Raw genomic sequence first — 22,259 nt, 5'->3', positions numbered from 1 at the left:
TTATTTCATAGAAATACAGAACAGAGTTTAATTTAAATAATTTTTTTTTTTTACTTTTCTCTAAAGCTTGGTTCTTATTTACAGTATGAACTGGTAATGAGTCTGTATCTCTTTCTGTTTTCATCTTAGTTCATCTCTTTTCCAATGGAATCTGTCTTTGATAATCCTGTTTAGAAAACTGAGAGAACAGCTTTGCATATATAAATCACAGCTGATCTGTCTACCATTCATTTCATTAGATTTTTTATCCTATCAAGAGGAAATATCCTTTTTCAGACACGTTCATATTACTGGAAATACTTGGTTTGTTTTAAGGGGAAGCTTCCTGGATAGAGTGCAAGGGAGGCAAAACACATGACGCTCGTTTACTAACCGTTCTCATATGCACCACATGTGAGGAGCTGTCGGCTTTAAGATCTGCTGCATCCCATCTGACTGTGTTGGGAATTCACCTACCTCAACCTCTCTTAAATAACTGCATACTTGTCATAGACTTGTGACTTAATAATAATGATAGTAATGGATTGCATTTATATAGCACTTTTCGGGGCCCTCAAAGCGCTTTACAATTCCACTATTCATTCACTCTCACATTCACACACTGGTGGAGGCAAGCTTGCTCGGAGTTCCCACTCAAATTCATTGAAGTTTATATTTGTCATGAGTTGCATACATGGCTTTTTGATGGTTGTAATCATCTCTTGTCTTTCATGTTTCTCTTGTTTCCTGCTTCACTTGTCTGACCTCTGGTAGCTAGTATCATGCTGTTCTTGACAGATATCCTAGAGGTTATTCTGCAGGTGTCGAAGGGAGGGGGAAACGGACAATAGTTTCCAGTTCCTTTATAGCTGTGCTTCCAGTCCAGATGATATATAATCTCTTCAGCAAGTTTGGGATTTACCTCAGGGTCTCTCCTAGTTAGACCTCCCCGGGACCTCGTTAGCTTGTTTCTTCTGACACAAAGGAGCAGTGTCTCTACTGCGAGCTCCTCACCCGATCTCTGAGGATTAACCCAGCAGACTCGTTTTTGGGTAACTAAATGGAGCTCATGACTTTTTCCAGTTGAAATGTGATACCAATACCTTGGTTTTGATTATCTGCTGGTACTGACTTCTGATCCAGTGTTAATGTTGAATTAATAAACTTTCTTCCTCACTAGGAGGAAGAGACTGTGAGTCTTTCCCTAGGGTGTAAGGAAGCATCAAGCTAAGGTTAAAATTTATTTTCGTAAGTAGGTAAAATAAAAGGTATTTATTAATAAAATATTGTAGTAACAACAGGACCAAGAGGAAGCTGCACCGGTTTCTCACACTCCATCTTCCCATCAGTTGTGAATATGATGCTGAGATACCTGAACCTCCTGTGTTTACAGCACCCGCTCATCCCTTGCACACAGGGAACCGTCAACAAGAAATAAATGTTCAATCAACTTAAGTTGATTGAACATTTGAAGATCATGAGCATTTCTACTTTGATCCATCATTTAACATTTGCCTGCGCCATTCATCGGCTGCTTTCGCACATCTGGCAAATCGAGTGAGGTTTTAAGATTTGACTGGAATACTTTTTTTTTTTTTTTTAGTCCTTGGGTTTTCCTTTAGTTCTTGATTATTTCTATTTTCATTTTGTGTGCTCATTAAAATGCTTAGAGTACTTTGTAGGTAGGGCTGCTCGATTATGGCAAAAATGATAATCACGATTATTTTCACTGAAATTGAGATCACGATTATTTGACGATATTTATTTAACCCTTTAAGACCTACTATAGAACCAAGTCCACCAGAGCTTATATTATTTTTTTACATGCTGTAGTGCCATTTGTGGGAGCATTTCAAGTTGCTATACATCAATACAACTGTTATAGCCCATATTTTAATAATATGTATGCATTAAGTCCATAGTAATTACATAAATTGCAAAAAAGTGCAATAAACTACAAAAAAAATTGAAAATCGCTTTTGTTTTGTTTACATATATTTCTACTTGGAGAAATTTAAGAGGTTTATCCCTCAAAACTTTAAATACAATAAAGTTGCAAAAAATAGTTTCCCACCACAGGAAATTTATTTTGAGTGTCTTCATAGTTTTATTTTGGAGATACAGCAATTTTTATATACTGCAGGAAAAACAAAAAACAATCCTATGATGCAAATTTGCAAAGAAGACAGCATGTGCATCATTTCACTGTGGGAAGTGTTACGAACAGCTGATAGGAACGGCAAAGCGTGTTTCTGGAATATTATGTTTTTGTTCCTGCAAGCGCTTTTTATGCAATTTTTGCAAAGCTATATGTGGAACGAAACCGTGACCGAGGACAAGCTGATGGCATAAGATGTAAGTACAACTCCTCCGGTTTCATATGCAAAACAAATTATTGCGCTAGCTTACACGGTTCAGGTTCTACAGGGATTTAACAATAGTTACGCAAAACGGAGCGTGCTGCTCTGACCGGCTTTAAAGGGTTAACAATGACTTTAAAAAAATAATATAAAATAGTGTGCAACACCACTGAAGTTTTTTTTTTTAAACTCTCTTTTCAACCAACGGCAGTCACTCTCCAAATAACTTCTGCTTAGTTTTCCGAGCTTCCCTCGGGTCCTCTTAATCAGCGGTCTCCAACCTTTTTTGCGCCATGGACCGGTTTATGCCCGACAATATTTTCACGGACCGGCCTTTAAGGTGTCGCAGATAAATGAGGGAGGGGCTAATAATCGGCTCAGTCATTTTTAATGATCGTTGAAAGCCCAGATCGTAATCGTGATTAAAATTCGATTAATTGAGCAGCCCTATTTGTAGGTACAGTTAGTTTTTTCTTTGCCGACGTTGATCCTGATTTATTTTTCTGTACTGATGTCCTCTGTCTGTGCTGCGTCGTTGGCTCTGAACCTCTCATTTCTCAGTGTGTTTCTAGGCGGGTCTCACTTCACTTCAAACGCTCCTGCTGTGAAAGACTTTATTACCACAGCAGCCTGTGAGCTCAGCAACATGACTCATGCTCTGTTAACTTGTGACCCGCCCAGATCGCCCTCTGAATTGCCTCATCACGCCCTCTATCCCCCCCATCCTTACATCCCAGCATCTTTTTCATCACTTTGTTTTCGACTTTCTCCTGTTTTTTGTTCTTTTCATGAGCAAATGGAGCGAATGAGCACAGTATTTTGTAGAAAGCAGCTGTTTTTAACAAGCCAGCTGAGTCATTACATCCTCAGAATCCTTCTTGTGCAATGAAGCCGTGTAAGATTTTACTGTCCTACTATAAATATACTACAACTGAATTTTTTCTTAGTCATAGACTCTCGGAGTGGTGATGGTACACAAACCAGCCACACAATGATGGTTGTTGGATTGTTGTTGGATTCAGACTTTTCCCTATCACTTAAACTGTTCAACTAAACTAATAATGAACACGACTAATAATGAATAACCAGAACTGCAAAAGACAGTGAGGAGTAATGCCAGTGCTGAGAGGGACCCATCAGGCTCTACCTTCTGTCTTTATATGCAAGCAGAGGATCGCTTGCAGCAAATCACAACGACTGATGCTGAATGTTGTTCGCAGAAACAAAAATCACACAGAAGAAAATAAGATTTAGCCTTTTAGATTGTGATATTTGGAGTGGGTATAAAATTGATTTGGTTCAGCACATCTGTGTAGTTCAGAAAACATTTACTGTGATTTTAACATTTTTTGCACCGCTTCATTAAGTACATCAAAAAAAATCATCAGGTGATTTCGCTGAGGTGGGAACTTTTCAGATTTGACTTTTTTAAATATGTAATGAGCACGCCGCTCCACCTCACCTGTCAGTCACCTGCTTTACCTGATTCCCCTGCTTGACTACAGGGAGTGGCTCTTTTCATACTGGATCCAGACTGCTGTTTTCTAACATATGCTGGTTTTTGTTTCAGTCAACCACAACAGCAGGTGATTTTATTAAGGTCACTAGCTAAGTGTGGACATCTGTCAAACATGAGAAAACATCATTGTTGACTGCCAGTTTATTACATGGCTTTTTTTCCACTTGCACGATCTGTTGAGCCTCACGTGGGCCTGTGCTCATGTTGTCAAGTATCAGGGACACGTGGAGGCTTTTTCTGGGAGCAGGATGGCAGAACCCTCAGCTGAAGTAAAAAGCGAGTGTCAATCCTGAGTCGGGCCTCACAGTCCTTCCAACAAGTTAAATATCGAAAATATTAAAACCACTTCTTTATTTCGTCGTCTTATGGCCATCTAATATGAGTCCTCAAAGGAAAATGTTGCAGGATGAGATAAAGGGCGTTCTGAGACATCCTCCCACTTGCACACGGTGATAAGTTGAAATCACAATTATTTTTAAGTGATAAGTGCAGAATCGTGTATTTGTCTGTTTTATCTGGCAAAATGTGAGCTGTTAATGACTCACTACAGAGTATGTACGTGACACGCCGCGAGTGCTGCCAAAACTGGCCAAAAATCACATTTGATTAATGGTTAAAAAGAAACAGGATTTTGAATCATTTGACTCTCGATTAACGTCTGCGAGAGGCCAAAGCAGTACAACAAAAGATGACTCGATTAGTATGTTTGTTTCAGCCTAATCGTGTTTTTAAAAACGAATTGAGTCTGTCTCTCCAAAAACACACAAATTTACACTGACAAGCAAAGCAAAGATTTAAATACTTTTTTACGAATAAAAATATCTGCTAAGAAAAAAGCACGAGTGTTCTCAGAGTTGACTGAAAGTACTTTTGCTTTGTCTTAATAGTAACATTGGTAGGAAACACCCGGTTATCACCTGCAGATTTCTTGAAACTGTTTGATATTTGAGTTTACTTCTGCCGAGCTTGAAGCTCCAGCAATTCTTACTGTGTAGAACACCTTTATTTGACTGACCGGTTTCAGTTTGTGGACTTCATCAGGTTCATCATAAAACAGAGAGCCACATGGGGGAGAGAGAGAAGCGCTTTAAATATGATAAATGAAAAAAGAAAACTTAAAATAAACAAATGGTATAACTGAGTGTTTAAAGAACAGGTAAAACAGAACACATGATAAAAGGAGCTTAATCAAACATACGATGCAAATTAAACCCGAGGCATTTTAAAACCATGACAAGAAAATTGAGACTTTTAGAAAGTGATTCATTGAGAAGACTTCATCCACAGCCTCTAAAACCCTTAAATGAGATGTGACTTTCAAAGCTTGACAGCAGTTGTTTTTGAGCGTCGCTGCCTGTGAGCATGCATGTGTGTTTGACATATTTTACTTGGGAGTTTTACATTTGCATTTTCTCCTTACTGTTACTTTCTGTTAGCCTTCATCCCTTTCCACCTTCCTCCACACAGGTCTGATGCTCGGCCACAGCTGCCATCATGTTTGCCAAAAAGAAGAAGTCTCGTATCCAGATCTCAGCTCCGTCCAACTTTGAGCACCGTGTGCACACGGACTTTGACGAGCAGGAGCAGAAGTTTGTCGGGCTGCCGCGGCAATGGCAGTCACTCATCGAAGACACGGCGCAGAGGCCCAAACCCTTTATCGACGCGACCATCATCACTACTGTAGAACCGCGAAAGGTGAGCGAAAATCAGAGATTGAGTTTATCATACTGATTCTTTAGTGATAGACGATCTAAAATATTCTCGTGATTGTAGTTTTCAGTCATTTTTATACAAAAACAACACACGCTGCCAGCCCTGTAACCTGCTAACTTTACAGATTGTAATGCATCCTCCTTTTTTCTTTTAAATCTCCAGACCATCGTACGCGGCAGCAGGATGGGAACAGAGTCTCTAACATGGCTGCTGGATGAGTTCGACACCATGTCCGTGACTCGCTCCAACTCCCTGCGGCGAGGGAGTCCTCCAACACACCCTCGCAGGGACTCGAGCTCTTCAGGAGGAGGTGGAGGGCAGGAGAACGGAGATCCTCAACACAGACACTACTCAGACAGACAAGACAGGTGAGACGATGAACTACAGCTCCCCGTGGAGTGATAATCGTGCACATTTGCCTCGTTCCAGATTCCTCGGACGTTGGATGCCGGAACTGTTGAGTGCGAAAAAATGGAAAAGCAGGGTTTGTTTTGCTTCTTAGCAAGGTAGAGCAATTCGTCCATTGCTACCAATACAGCATAAAACAAAACACCACTGCAGCACGTTCATGGATGCATCCTAATCTCTGGACTATCCATAGCTTATTTAGTGAGTCACAAATGCACAACAGTGGCAGTACAGATTACAAGTTTTACATATTTTAATACTGTTTACGTTCACTGCCACCATTTTGGATTGTTAACTCGGGTTGATGAGGCTGAGATAAGGGCGTGTTTCAATTCTGACTTCCTCTGGAAGGCACCATTACTCCCTACACACCAAATGTTTTCAGGACCAGCTAAAAAAAGCTTACTCATGAGTATTGGATTACTTAAGTAGGAGTGAAGAAACTTAGTAAATTGTCATGAAATCTAAACTATACTGAAATGATATTGTGTACTTACCATAAATGTTCTTTTATATTTTAAGTAGTTTTTGTGTTAAGTTTCAGTTTTTGATTACTCTGTTTGTTTATCTTTTGTTTTGTTTTATTACGTGGCATTTTTTCAGGTTGTCAGCACAGTCATGTGGACATCCCAGTCTCAATAAACATCTGCAGCAAAGGAAAAAAATAAAGATATTGTCTGTGTTTTTTTATTTTGTGATATTTTATTTTTGTATTTTATTTAAGTGCAAGATCTTCTTTCGGATAATTGCTTTTCCATCTTTGTTGGTGGGATAACTAAAATGTATACCACACCCCTTTATAGTTTTTTTCACTTAACTGAAATGACCTCCGTTTACAAAAAATAATTAAACAGAAAGAAAACTGTACGGGAAATGTCTTTGCTTTCGTTCTTCTTGACACAACCTGCCTAATGAGGCTTCAGTCCTTTTGTTCATTCAGATTTGGCATGTCAACATGACCGTGAGTCATCTGTCTTCACTGCAAGCTATGTTTATATCATAAAATCTATTTTGAACTGACAAACACCCTCTGTAATAAACTGTAATAAGTAAAAATACTAAAACTCAACATTTTCAAACAGTAAAAACTCAACTGGAAACAACTTGAAAATAAATAAAATGCAAAATAAAAGAGAAATGCAAATTAATGAAATAATATAAAGTTATTATAAATCTGTTCTGTATTTACATTTGTGTCGATGTGATTTTCAGAGACCGACTCAGACAAGACCAGCAGAGCGGAGGTGACCCCGGCCACCAAGGTCAGCGCGGAGTCCGTCCTCCTCAGACAGATGAGGTGATCCAGGGCCGCCCCCAACAGCAGCCCCGGGGTCAAGAGCCCAACAGAGCCCAGAGGGACAGACAAGGCCCCCCTCCTCCCCCTCACAGAGACAGACGGCCTCGGGACAGAGACCAGGTAGATACCGAAGAACCTGGATTCACATTCACAGCTGTATTATTATTTTTAAGGCTGTTTGATGCTCAGTTCTTGCCCAGTTTTCTTCTGATTGACTCCCCCCTCACAAACAGAAGGCGTCATCACATTTATCCAAAATTAGGGGGAAAAATGTTAAAACTGAGTAATCTGAAGCCTTTTGCTTCACACTGATATCATGATTGGAAATTTGGGCATGTTTGACATGAACATTATAACAAAAGGTTGATTGTGGTTCAGTTTGACCCCTTGCTCCTTTAGCCCACATACTCTCGCAAAATAGTGATTCTTATAGAAGTTGCTTAGCCACAGAATTAAACGCTGTATGAATGTGTGTGAGTGGGTGAATGAGGTTTGTAGTACAAAGTGCTTTAAGTGCTCAGAGTAGAGAAGCACTATGTAAGTGCAATTCCATTCACCATTTATATTAATTACAGAAAATAAAAGCGTAACAGGCAGTACAAGCACCTCCTCTCTGTCGGTCTCTCCGTGAGTACTTCCCATTAATTTACTTTCTCTGGATTTTTCCCTCTCCTCAGGATCATGGGGCTCAGCGGGATCAGCCTGGTGACCACAGGCCAAAGTCCAGCTATGTGGCACGGGACAGCAGTCCTCAGTCTCCCAGAGACAAGAGGCCTCTCTCAGGACCCAACATACGCACCCCAAATCTGCCAATGTCTGAGGGAGTGATGAAAACTGCTCAACAAGCCACTCGGCCGTTTAACACATACCCGCGGACAGAGAGCGATGGCGGGCGCAGCCCCACTGGACAGGTAGGGGTGGGAACCCTCAGGGAACCAGTGATAAAATCACAGACGTGTCTAAACTGAGCCTGCTGGCAGATCTCCAGATCAGATTTAGCTGCTTTCTTTGTGACGGTTACCATAGCTCCATAATAATCCTGACACTCGTGCACCTCACGAGATGTTGGAAGATGTTGTGACAGAAAAGCTTCATTTAGATTTAAGTTTGTGCTTAAGTTTGGCTCTCTTTTCCAGGTGGGTCGACACCATGAGTCCTCACCTCAGAACGGCCCCTCTAGCGGCTCCGTCCGAGGTTCCTCTGGCTCCAAACCCCCTATAAGCCACCCACACCCTCATCACTCTTCGCACCCCATCCTGGCCCCCGAGTCCTCCCAGCTCCCGCACACCCCTCACCCCAACGTTCCAGCCCCACGACCCCCTGTACCCTCTGGGCCCGCTGCATCGGGTGCTCCTCCTCAGGGCCGCTCACCACAGAGGGAACCCCAGAGAGTTTCCCATGAGCAGTTCAGGGCGGCACTGCAGATGGTGGTCGATCCGGGCGATCCGCGGACCTACTTGGATCACTACATTAAGATCGGTGAGGGCTCCACAGGGATTGTGTGTATCGCTACGATGAAAACCACAGGAAAACTGGTCGCCGTGAAGAAGATGGACCTGAGGAAACAACAGCGCAGAGAACTCCTCTTCAACGAGGTAAAAGATCTGTTTGGCAACTTAAAAAGGTCAGAGTTAACATGCCAGATTATGGCAAAAAGTACACAGAAGTAGGGAATGTAGAGCGTTTGGTTATTCCAGTTGGCTCGTTTGCTCTGCACTTTTTACTGCACTGATGGCCATTGCCTTAACCAGCTGTGAGGTCACTGATCTCTGGAGATCTGTAATTGATATACTTTTAAAAATTTACACAAGGCAGTGTATGAGGTTTTAGGTGGCTTTTATTTTGAAAAGGGTCCATGGTAAACGTACAAACCCAGAAAAGTTAGGACACTGTGTTAAATCTAAATAAAACCAAAATGCATCCTCAGTCAGATTCAATTATGTTTTTGTATATTTAAAATTTATGAAGTTTGATATGTTTTTAACACAATAAACAATCAAAATTTAACCCAGTTTAATCAGCACGGTAAAACATTGTCAATACAAATGTTGCATTTGTATTTCAGAGGCATTCAGAAAGCTGGCTGAACCAGAGAGGAGACTAGATCTTTCTCTGTTCATACAGATCTGTTTTTTTTAATAGTCTCAAATCTAAAAATAATATTTGATGCTTTCCTGACACCAGCGCATTTTTCCAAACACAGATTTTTATGTTAATACATCAGAGTGGTAGGAAATGCGTGAAATCTCTCCCCACACTCGAGTCAAGATAAAACCAATACAGTAAGTAAGAAGTCGCCTTTAGACACATCTCAGCAGCCTGCGCTGCCGCCTGAAGCGTTGTGGGGTTCACGCTCCATCTCGTCTTCACCTCAGTTGCAGATTTCCGCCTTGGATTTTAAACACTGGACTCCCTTCATGAGTGACGAGGCAGGGCTTCAGTGCGATCAAAGTAATGTGATGATCCTTCCTCTCTGTGTGGTAACTGCAGGTGGTGATCATGCGGGACTATCACCATGAGAACGTGGTGGAGATGTATAACAGCTACCTGGTGGGGGATGAGCTCTGGGTCGTCATGGAGTTCATGGAGGGAGGAGCGCTCACTGACATCGTGACACACACAAGGTGAGAGAGAAACTTTATACATCAGTCATTTATGCAGCACCTCGCAGTATTAAATGGCTATAATAATAACAATAATAAGAGTAAAAATCCACCTGTCTATTCATTTTTCTAATCACTGAGCCATTTCAGGGTTTACTGAGTTCTCCCAGCTGCAATAGTGATATTAATTACCAATATATACACACGCTAAACCTTAATTTATGCGTATGCAGTGAATAAACGTAGAGCCTATGTAAGTGTCTGGCACTGATGCAAGCATGTGTGCACATGTTGATCTCCATGTTTGCTGTATGACCAGTAGCGAGGCCGTTCAAGGCTTTATGAGTGATTTAATAAAGTCTCAAAATGAATACAAACTTTAGCTGTAAGGCGGTGAAGTAAAGCAAGAAAAAAGGTGATGTCAGCTAGTTTCTGTTAGCTTAGCTCCAGTGTTCAAGCTAATGAGGACTGAATGCTGGAATTTAAGGAGGAGAAAATTAGTTCCAATTTTTTTTACTGTATAGATTTGTTTTTTTGCAATGTTTGCTAGTTGAAAGAAACCAAAATACTTTAGGCACTGTACCCATTATATTCCTTTTTCATATGCTTTAAGCCATTTACGTCTGCCCCTTATTAAGCTGTTTGTTCACCAGATATGATTTCCGCCATAAGGGGGCGCTGTCTCCTATCTATTCAGCACAGAAACGTACTGCATTACATCTATGTCTGTGTCATTTTACATTGTTTTCCACGCAACAGGAGTGAGAGTGTTTGGCAGACTGAATCATCTAAGTCTAAAACGCATAGGGGCTTTTTTTTCTATAAATGTCATGAAGTAAATTTGGATTGGTGTGATGGGAATATTTTGTCATGTCACGTAAATAATTTCTGTCCCTCTGAAAACATTTAGGTAATACATCATGATGGATGTGCTAGTTTCACCACCCTCATCTTGCTGTTTTTATATACGGAAATGTTTAACAGTAAAAGACCGATAACCTGCATGAGCTAATGAAACAGTTCTAGGTCTTATTTACCAAAGTCACTGAAATCTTGCCCAGGCAGGTGGTTATTTTAGGCCTGGAGACTTGCAGTACACTGATAGAAATGATGACGATGAAGAGGAAGCCAATTTGCTCGTTAGTTTACAGAAGTAGGAACATTCAAATTTATTAACATATGACCAGAAAATAGTGAATAGGGTTTAAGCCCCGCTTGTGAAAATGCTAACAAACTGTGCTGATTGTTGTAGGTCAGAAAATGTGATGTTGTTTAAGTAAACAATGATTTGTTTGCTAATTTTGTCAATTTTCTTAAATTTAATCAGATAATTTAATTTCATGTTATTTGGAACTGACTGTGTTTTAGCTTTAATATCTTAAGTTTGTACTAAAAGAGGTCTTGAAGTCTTAAATTGCATTTGTGTTTACATGTAGACACCCTGTGTGATGCGTATTATTGTAGCTCAAGAACTTTTCACTCCTGACTGTGAACTGAATCACAAAAACTGGTGTCTCTATTCGTCTGCAGGATGAATGAGGAGCAGATCGCCACAGTGTGTCTGTCCGTCCTGAAGGCGTTGTCTGTCCTTCACACACAGGGTGTGATCCATAGAGACATAAAGAGCGACTCCATCCTCCTCACTCATGACGGACGGGTATGTACTACACTTCTGTAAGAATCAGTTTAAGTTCCTGTTTTGCAGCGTAACACTCAATAAAACTTCTCCGGAAGGAACAAGCGTTCAGATGTTGTCAACATTTTCCACAGAATTAATTTGTATTTCTCTGCCATTGCTCTGGCATGTGCATCTGTAAATGCAAAAAGACAAAGTCATAGTACTGCATACGCTTTGTGACAATAAATATCAGCGATAATCAGCTGACTTTCATGTCAGTTCCTCTCATGAAAAGAACTTTACGATGATAACCTCGCCCAGCTCTGCAGCCTCAGTGAGCTCCGCACATCAGCGTGTGAACTGGTTCTCCAAATGCTCTGGTTTCTGGTTAGAGCGACCCTCAGCTCACAGTGGATTTCCAGAGCAGAACAAAAACTGTCTTCTGAAGGAATGTGGGATTTGAGTCACTGAATAAGAGAGCAGCTAAATGCCACTTGGTCATCCTGCCGGTGGGGTCGCGATTGGCAATTGTTAGCTGGTTTGCAGGGACTCACCTTTCAAAATAATTTTGAGGAAATTAAAACCTAAACAACGAAGAACTGCTTTAAATTATGTACGAATGTCTGACATGTTTTTTCCATAGAACCGAACAGTTTTTTTTAAATGTTGGAGCAACACAAGAGAAACCCCAGCCAGCTGATCGGTCAAAGTTTCACAGGAAGGTGAATCATATAGTTCTGTTTTTAAAACAACGGCCTCACACTTGTGGTTTTATGTCAGACCACAACGTAGTTGCTGAGAAAGCACTTTTTTAGCAAAAGACTGTAACAGACCTTTTATCACCGAGCGTCTTCTATTAGTCATACGAAGAAGAGCACAAATATCATAAATCGCAATGTTGTGCATGTCTAAATATAGACTTGCACATGACCGTTGAAGTATCACCAAAGGAGATTCGTTTCCCCTCAGACCCTCGTATGCCTCGGCGGTGCTTGCAGAGGGCAGGAGAGCCCATCGATAGACAGAACTCGCTGATCTCCTGAGCGTTACTGGGGCTGGGACGGCTTGAATTAAAACTTGTCCTCCACTCGATTATGTGGGTCACAGTGACAGAGCCTTCTATGACAGGGGTGTTGTTTCTCTGGTCCTATGATCACTGAGCTCTCCACCCCCACCCTCAGTTCCCTTACTGGAGTTTGCACAGTGTTTTTTTTTTAAGTTTTTTATAATGTGGTGCACTTTCAGTTTAGCAAGTGTAACCCAGGGTTTTTTTTTTTACTATTCAGAAAAGAGCTCACAGCTGCTGAATGTGCTTGTGTAAATGTGTCTGGTCAGTATGGGGCTGTACATAATGGGCAACTTGTGGGCTGCAGTTTTTTGGGGGGAGTTTTTTTGTTTACTCATTTGCATGTTGAGTGTCGGATTAATCTGTCACAGGAAACCATTTTAAACTAAATAAAACACGTTAAGCGTGAGACTGTCAATTGATGAGGTAGAGCTTTGTGGCTGGCTCACCTCTCCATAGGTCTCTTTAAGGATTAAGACTTTTAGGACTTTGGGCTTATGCTTGACGTTGAGGTGAAGGCGTTTGGTACTTACTCATGATGGTTAAACTTCATGATTAAGAGATGTGAAAAAGCCTTGATGTCAAAGCTAGCCAAATAAACATGCCCGCGTATGTACTGCACACGGAGTGGAGCAGGCAGCAGTCACTCAAACGGAGAAAAAGTGTTTTGGTAAAATATAAGAAAACATTCATCCAAATACTGTCAAACTTGTCACTGCCTTTAATCCAGCCTGCACCAGTATACCTGCCACGTTGAAAGTGTACTAGATATAGAGAAAGGGCAGAACAGTCAGATGTAGAGACATTCAGAGTAGAGATGAGCCTGAAATGTCAAATACGAGGAGTTTTCAAACACTTCAAACAAGGGAAGAGAAGAAATTTCAACCCAGGCCTGTGTTCATATCCATGTAAAACACTTTTATGTAATAATTTCATTCCCTTTAACAAAAAGGCTGTCTCTCCTTTCTTTTTATTCTTAGTTTTAATTTAAAAATTATTAATTATTAGCTAGTTATACAGTGAGCACAGTTGAAGTATGACTCTTTTCTATTTAAATGTGAGGGTGGGGGTTTCCCAGTAAACCATTACTTAAGCAGAATGCACTAACCACTAATATTAATAGCATTATCAGAGTTGTTTTCTGCTGTAGCGCATCACGCTGTCTGCTGTGAGAAAGGACTATGGAATGCGCCCGTAGTGGTGCAGCTTTATCCCTTCTAGTTAAATTTAGTCTCTTGAGGTGCACAAACTCTGCAGGATGCACTGCAGCCACTGACAAAACCAAGCCCACTTCTTGCATGAGTTAAAATAAAATGGCAGCTAGAAAAAGGAACCAGATGCCTCTTAACCACTACTGCATCTGAGACAGATGCCCAATCGCTTCCTGCCTGGTGACAAGCAAGTTTCTACTTTCTACAGAAAATGAAACCACAGTTAAACCAATAAAAAAAGGAACTCATCCTCTGGTGTGTCATAGTGCGCGCACACACACACACACACACACACACACACACACACACACACACACACACACACACACACACACACACACACACACACACACACACACACACACACACACACACACAAACGAACTGTGCCTCTAAAACTGAAGAACTCTGCAGGTCTTGCTGACTTAATGTTTTAATATCACTGCTGCCAGAATTTTCTCACATAGGATAAGTTGATGTAACCGTGACGCTGAATGCGTTCTCACTGTGTGTGTTGTAGCTCTCTCATCACATCATGAAATCAAAATTCTGCAGAAATCCACACACATTTCTTCATAGAAGACGAGGCTCTATATTGTGTACGATGAAATGCCCAAAAATCAGTTCCTCATTAGAAAAGTTTTGTGCTGTTCCTGTAGAGAAGCGGCTGCCGTGTATTTCTGGCGTCGTTACACCTGCAGTTTCTCCTGGCATTGTGATCATCGTCGTTTGGTGGTTTTGTTTGTAATTCTGTTCACATCTCAGTTAATAGCTCATCAGCACAGAACAACCATTTGCCTTATTATACAGTAAATTATTAAACTGGAGCTCAGCAGTTTGCCACCTTTCCTTTTTTTCATAACCTCATAATCATCTTTGATCTGGATTCACACCCCTTTAGTCAGAAAGTGCAGATTCAGATCACGGATGCTAGGCTGTCTGTAACAGCTGTTAAAGCTGCAATCAAGACCACACGTTTCACTGTAACTCTTCAGCCCTGCAGGGCCGAGTTGGCCCACCACTTCTTAATTCACGTTTAATAATTAGAATAAATTCCAATGAGAGGAAGCCTGCTTATACAGTGTAGTGCGTATACATTATACACAGACGGAGGTCTTTGCTGAGCCTCTTCTGAGAGCGCACTTGCTGTGCAAGTCACACATTTGATGCTTCTGCATAAACCACTTTGCGCTTGATCACATCTGATGAATGCTTGTGGGTTGATGTCTTTATGAGCTGTGGTTTCGCCATCCCCTCGGCCTCCAGATCTATGCATGACCAAGTGTTTGTCTGCAGTGACACCAAAGCGCTTTGTCTACTCTGTCGTGAGACAGATAAAGCACCTGCCAGCTCTGTTTAATCTTCCTGTGAGACTCTGTGTCCACAGTTTGCTGCAGTAGTAATGAGTAAACGAGCGTTAACATGGCAGAAATGTTTCTATTGTAATGTCTCCAGTAGTGTTTTGGTAGCTCTAATGACCTTCAGATTGTTTCATTTATTTATTGTATGTTGTGTTGGCTACTTTTTCAAACACTGCAGATTCTACAAACACAAAGTGTTAGCTTATTATTATTATTATTATTATTATTTAAATTTCATCTTTGGAGGGAAAAGGGCTCTAAGGGAGGGATTATATTTGCTTACTGACACAGATGGACACCACAGATGAGTCATTCCTGTTCTCCTTTTTTCCAAGTAGACTTGGAGTCCATCTGTAGGGTTTGTGTTGGTTCGCTGTAGTTCTGTTGGAGAAGTCCTCATGGTCCCAAAATACTGGTGGGCACGCAGATGTTTGCTTGCAGCCTTGTGCTCAATGTCTGATGAGGAAATTTACATCACTTGAATGCAAAACTTTTAACACCCACACAAATCATCATCACCATCTGACAAATCTTATTAGTCTAAATACGGAATGCTGTTGAAACTCAACTATATAAAATACTCATCCATACAGCACTAAAACTGAAAGCACAACTTCCGTACATGTCTAAAGACTGCAAATGTATGAAGGGTGGCAGGTCCTCTAAATGATTTTCTACGAATATTTTTCTTTACCAGTGTAATAATAAACAGTATAAACCCCCCACAACCTTCTTAGAAGAAACAAGTTTAAGCGTATAACCAAAAATAAATAAATTCTCACCGTTTTATTGCCTGTAAACCAGCCTCATAGTTAAAAACATGGCTCAGGTTAACATGAGTCTAAAGTGGCATGTCTAAGGAGTACACTTCCCAGAATAAATTGTTTCCCCGTTGTAAGCAGAGGATGTCTTGCTCCATCCTAGCGATTAGCTATGCAGTCATTTTATTTCCAGTATCTGTATTAGTAGTTAAAGTTTCAGTAAATTAAAAAAATCAAGTCAGAGTGTCATCTGTTAGCACCCTGAATGAACCTAAACGGGTTACAATAAAACATGAAGCACTGACGTGCATGCAGGCTCTGGGGGAAGTAGCGGTCTGCTTATTTGAAAACCGTAGTTTGAAGTTCTCTGGGTGGTCTCGTTCTCTCACGGAGCGCTTCCTGTTGGCAGCTGTGGTGTTTTGGTGCTGGGCTGGGTTTTACTTGCTGCTTGTGGTTTGGCCTGGCAGGGGAAGCAGAATCAGCCAAGCAAGAAGCGTTTCTCGGCAGAGGGGCGAGAGTGTTCGTTGCATCTGAATGCACCTGCGTGCTGAGCGCTGCATTTGTGTGATGGTTTCATCCTCCTACGGTAAGGTCAGGCAGTGGGTTTTTGTTCTGGGTTGTGCTGTATCGTCTGCTGGAGCTCAGTGACCATCGTGTTCATGTTTGTGTATGGTGGTGTTCACACATGTGCAGTGTGAACCACTTCTCCTAACAGGCCGTTTCATTTCTCTTTGTGAGTAATCTGAACCCAGCAGCCAGCACTGTGGCAGACACTCAGCACAAGGCTTAGTGTCTGAGTGTGCAGCCATGCAAAAACATTCTCAGAAAGAGGTGTGGATGGCAGCGATGCCTGACTGACATGAGGTCATGTGTGGTTCATCAGATAAACTGTGTGAATATTTATTTTTATGCGGCTGAAACAGTAAACCGATAACCATTCTGGCTCTGTTACCAGGAGTCTATTATCTAGTATCCAAGTGGTGTTTTACACAGAATCAGATTGTATATGTGTGCATCATGCAGGCAGGAAAGTACACCCACACTTATCTAAACAAATGAATGAATAATTGCACACACACACTTGGGGAACTTCAGATCAGCTGAGCTTAAAGTCACTTTCAAATTCAGTCCACTAACTCCACCATCTTAATCTGAAGGTAGCTGCAGTCTTAGCCTTTGGCGTCTATCTGACCCATAACTGAACCGTAAAAGATGTTTGTAACTTCCAGGTATGAAAGGTGCCCAGCTGGGATCACCTTGACTCTATAGAGGTTTTGGGGAAAACATGCCTCAGCTCTCTGTCTCTGTAAACTCTTATTTGTTAGTTTTTATTGAACTGAGTGAACATGAGGGATGAACCAGGGCATCATCACTGGCTCAGTATCATCCCTTCTTTGGTCAGATTGTGTGGAGAACATCAGACTTCATTCATCTTTTATATACAGCTTACACTCTGACTGTAGGGTGAGTGAATGATATCAAGTCACTAGGTGGGGAAACATGACACAGGAAGTGCTGGAACCAGCTGTTTAGCAACAACAGAGCGTTCAAGATAAGAGCTATGGGGACTGCCCACAAATGAGACTCAAAATGAGCACGAGCTGCTCGCTCAAGTAAAGTCTGTTTGAGAAAAGCTGTTTGATGTTAACAATAATGTTCCTGTTTCTTCTTGTCTTCTTCTCCTCCTTCCTTTCCATCTGCAGGTGAAGCTGTCCGACTTTGGTTTCTGTGCACAGGTGTCTAAGGAAGTTCAGAGAAGGAAGTCTCTGGTTGGAACTCCATACTGGATGGCACCAGAGCTCATATCCAGATTACCTTACGGACCAGAGGTAACACTCTGGCTGTGTTGTCTGTCAGGATAAACCTGTATTTTTGTCTCCACCCCTCACTGGTGGTCTCTCCTCTCTGTGTCCAGGTGGATATCTGGTCTCTGGGTATCATGGTCATAGAGATGGTGGATGGGGAGCCACCGTACTTCAATGAGCCGCCACTCAAAGCCATGAAAATGATTCGAGACAACCTGCCACCCAAACTGAAGAATCTGCACAAGGTAGAGCAACAGAAGAAAGGGCAATAAGCTGAAAACACCAGAAATAAACCAGACAGATCAGCTTTTAATAAAACCAGCCTTTGTATGAAACACAGTTGAGTTGGCAGAATTTAGTGTTGCAGTTTCACCTTAGTGACAGAAACACAATCAAAAGCACAGAAATTTTAGTTTTATATGAAAGCAGAACTTCTGCTTCCACAAGAGGAAGAATGGAGTGGTGGTGTTTATGGCCACTGCTAACACAGGTGTGATTATAATTTGTCCTTATTTTAATGTTGCATGAGCGAAATGACATGCAAGGTGAAAGGAGTGTTCAGTAATCTGCAACTTTGATTTCTACTTTGTGTCATCAAGCAACAATGACAGAAGTTATCTGTGGCCTGGCTCAGGTCCTGGTGCTGATCCCACCTGAACTAAAGAGTCCCCAAAAGTTGCTTCTGTTCGTCTGGATGTAGCGTTTTCAGTGGGAGAAACGTTTCATCACTCATCCAAGTGACTTCTTCAGTCAGTCCAAGTTACTTGGATGAGTGATGAAACGTTTCTCCCACTGAAAACACGACTCACCAGATGAACAGAAGCAACTTCTGGAGATTTACCTACCTGGATGATTGAGAATGCATCAAAACGAGCTAAAGAGTATCACATCCATCAGGGCAGTACGCTTTCAGATTAAAAGCAGTGTTCAAAGGGAGCTAAGACTCTCATTTCCTTCTCGATATTTTTAATTCTGGGCACTCCCAGAGTAACTCTACATGATTCACAATTCAAAATAATACTACTTTTATTTATTCTGGATCCCTCGGTGCACACGGTCTGAAAAAAGCTGCTTCTGTGCAGCTTCCATGTGCCTGAGATGACCGTATCAGGCATGTCTGCTCTCAGGGACATAAAAACAGTTTGAGACTGTTTTTGAACTAAAATATTTGAGTCTTTGGCTTGTAACAGTGTTTTTCCTGCCTTTGGGGCTTGTAACTTCATCAGCATCTAAACACAATCGGTAAACATTAAAGTACAAGCTTCAACTTTTATTCATGTTTTAACAAAACAAGTAAACTGTGAGTAACTAACCAATGTGGTTAAATGAAGCATCTGATTGGTTGTTAGATTAACAGCTGGATGTTTTGGCATCAAGCAATTAAAATCTTAACTCTAGCATCAGTAACACCTGGATGTCTCTTTTCTCCCAGGTCTCCCCTCTGCTCAAAAGCTTCCTGGACCGGATGTTAGTGCGAGACCCGGCTCAGAGGGCCACCGCCAGCGAGCTTCTCAAGCACCCGTTCCTGTCGAAGGGGGGGCCGCCGTCCTGCATCGTGCCTTTGATGCGGCAGAACAGGATGAAGTGAGATAATACGCGCCACTAAGACGCCTGGACTCTGGAGATGGTGTTACAGGATACTCCTGCACACACAGGAGTGACCCTCAGAGGTCACAGACAGGAGACGTGAAAACAGGGTGTGCAGGAGTATCCTCTGTGAGTCACTGAACTGCGAGAGTGAATTCCATAAAACAAACAGAGGCAATAAGGTGGAGTGTGTGTGTTTGTGTGTTTCATACATGTGTGTGTGAGCAGCAGAGGAGCCTCCTGTAAACACTTTTACCTGAAGAGCCTCAATTGGAAAGATTAAGAACTGTGGATCTTTTTTTCCTCCTATCTGTGGCCCTTACCTGGATTCGAGGTGTGAAGGTGAGGTTTTGCACACCAGTCTGATGCTTTGAAGGAGCCGAGAGCCCATTGGCTGATTTTTAACATCACTATTGGACAATCTGTAAGCCGATTTTCTTTCTTTCGTTTTTTTTTTTTTTTCCTGCATTCGGAGACTGTCCTCATCACAGCCAGAACTTACTACTGAGAGAGGAAATCTTGTGGCTCCGACTTTATTCTGTAGCCTTAAAAACACTAATTTCCTGTCGTAAACAAGCAAACGTACACTAAGTGAAAAAGTAAACACTGGAGTCGTGGTTTCAGATGAATTTTCTTCTTCTTTTTCTCCTGAAGTACAATGAACATAGAGAGCTATATCACTTGTGATGTTATACTATCTGTTTTGTGATTGTTTTATTGTTGTTGTAAAGTGTTTCCTGGTTTATTTTAGAGTGAGATGTGGTGATTTTTTTCTTAAGCACTGTTGATGAGAGATAGAAGCTGCACTCCCAGTTTGATTTTGTTTTGTAGAGAAAGACCACATACAGCACACACAGCCCCTTAAACCTGGGTCTGAGTGTCTGAGTCACCCCCTGGGTTTGGTTGATTTTCACTCGTGTTTTTAGAACAGTAGGGTTTAAACACTCAACGCTCACTCGACAAACTAGAAAACGAGCCTGACTTGCTGCTCGTTGGCCCGTCACTGAGCTGTTTTTATTCTGTGGTCCTTTCATGTCTTTGTCCAAAGTTTCCAGCTGCTGACATTGTTCCTCTGCTCGTTTCGTGTTTTATTGCCACTTTGAGTCCACTCTGAAATAAGATAATACCAGGTCTCTGTCACGCAGAGGCTTTTATTTATAGGACAATGTTAACACTACTCCACCTCACAAACAGAAGTGTCAGCCATGATTAAGAAAAGCAGCTTCGTTGTCGATGAGCTGTGCTGCTCACGCTCCAGCGGAGAGTGTGTCTGTTGGAGATGTAACACTCGTGTGAAAATCTGCTTCCAGCTGCTAATAATGTAGAGATGTTTAAAAACTAAAGGAAGCACGAGACCTGAGGCACAGATCTACCCTTTAAGGGACAGGTTACCAAAATCAGGCTTGTTCATTTTTCCTCTGGACTGTTTTGCTACTTATGCATCTGGATCATTTTGGTGCGAGTCGTGCTGTTTTGGAGATATCAGCCTTTGCTTTAATATAATTCAACTAAATGGTTATTAAAGTGCTGCAGAGCTTGCCATCATTTTACCCGGTTACTCAAACGAACAGTTTGTTTCATGGGGGAACTGTTTTTTTTCCAGTGAATAGAAGCATGTGGCCTGCTATCGTTACAGCTCAGCCGAGAGGGAGGACATTAATGTTGTGGTGCAGCGTCTGTTTATTCAGCTCTTTGGCTGCACAGAGAGAGGAACTGTGCAAATTCAACCAGCACACATGCTTTGGAGTGTTTGCGGCCCTCTAAAAAGCCAACGGGGTTGGGTCAGATGCTGATTGGTTGATAATCTGACACAGCAAGAGAAGAGAACAGCAATAAAGTTCCTCGCAAAGAGGAAGAAATGCAACCAAAAGAAACTGACGAAAGTGGAAAGTTTTCATTCTTTTTAACACTCGGTTTAGCGACAGAGAAGAAAGAGAGAGGGTGTGTATTTTGACTTCTGTCACCTAAAAACAGTCAGCTGCTGGAGCAACAACAGCACAGAGTTTACCATATTTTTTGGCACCACTCCCTGGTAACAGTACAAGTTTCAATATGTAAATGTGGACCTGCAAGCTCTGCTGGTGCACGACCATTAGCCTCTCGACACGGGCCACTTACGCTTCCTCCTGGAGAATGATACGCTTTCAGATGTGGTTTGGTTGAGAGAAAATAGTTCCTGCATGAAAATTCTTGGTTTTTGTATAAGGGCACTTTTGTTGAGCTTATCGTGCTTTCAGGACTATTTAGTTCCACAATTTTCTAAATCCATGTTCTCCAAACCTGCACAACTCGCACCAAAACAATCTAAATGGGTAAAGAGCTCTGATGGGTAGAAGAAGAATATGGAAATGTGATTTTTTTTTTTTTTTCGGCCTGCCCTTCCTCTTTTAATTTTCTTGCAGCTCATAGAAATCATAACCGTTACCAAATGATGACGACTCAAGTCCCAAATTCCTCCTTAGGCGGCTGAAATCGACTGACAGTATCACAGTTTGGTAAAAATAAACTAAAACCTAAATATGAAAAAAAAATCGAGATCTCTTTAGTTTCAGTGAAATATCAAAGTAACCCGAGGATTGGGCTGTCTACACAACCACATTACAGCAAACTGAAACATGAAGACCACTCAGGAAACTGATTTTAAATGAAGAATTTTTAAATAAATAAAGATATAAACTAATAAATGAAAACTACTTATAATAGTTCAGTTTGATTTATTTTTGGGGGGGGGGGTATGCTTCTGCCCTGGCAATCCTAAGATCAGTAAACAGAAGTCATTCCATGAAAACTTCCATTCTTCCCGCCTGACCTGCTCAGAATCAGCTGATTTTTCTTCATGTACAATAACTTTAGTATATTTCATGAAGCCGTGCATAATTTTGCCTTCATGCTGTGAAAGCTTTTTCGTCGCAGACCATCAAGAGTACAAAACTTTGCACTTTTAATGAAGAGCAAGCCTCTGTTAGGGGCT

The 22,259-nt window shown here is 41.5% G+C and overlaps 1 protein-coding gene across 3 annotated transcripts in view; it reads left to right on the top strand.

The window, feature by feature from the left end:
- The window catches only part of pak4 (p21 protein (Cdc42/Rac)-activated kinase 4), a 41,411-nt gene extending 21,912 nt beyond the window's left edge, over positions 1-19,499 (top strand). For all 3 annotated transcript variants that reach the window (XM_026191753.1, XM_026191754.1, XM_026191757.1), the window contains exons 2-11: positions 5,326-5,553; positions 5,734-5,939; positions 7,192-7,396; positions 7,954-8,187; positions 8,413-8,871; positions 9,767-9,900; positions 11,410-11,536; positions 17,600-17,725; positions 17,812-17,946; positions 19,134-19,499. In XM_026191753.1, coding sequence (XP_026047538.1) covers positions 5,353-5,553; positions 5,734-5,939; positions 7,192-7,396; positions 7,954-8,187; positions 8,413-8,871; positions 9,767-9,900; positions 11,410-11,536; positions 17,600-17,725; positions 17,812-17,946; positions 19,134-19,289 — 1,983 coding nt within the window. In that variant the 5' untranslated portion in view covers positions 5,326-5,352 and the 3' untranslated portion in view covers positions 19,290-19,499. The remainder of the gene's footprint in view (positions 1-5,325; positions 5,554-5,733; positions 5,940-7,191; positions 7,397-7,953; positions 8,188-8,412; positions 8,872-9,766; positions 9,901-11,409; positions 11,537-17,599; positions 17,726-17,811; positions 17,947-19,133) is intronic.
- The last annotated feature ends 2,760 nt before the right edge of the window (positions 19,500-22,259 follow it).

This window comes from Astatotilapia calliptera, chromosome 14, assembly GCF_900246225.1.
Source record: "Astatotilapia calliptera chromosome 14, fAstCal1.2, whole genome shotgun sequence".
Taxonomy (NCBI): Eukaryota; Metazoa; Chordata; class Actinopteri; order Cichliformes; family Cichlidae; genus Astatotilapia; species Astatotilapia calliptera.
This window is presented reverse-complemented; position numbering and strand designations above follow the sequence as displayed.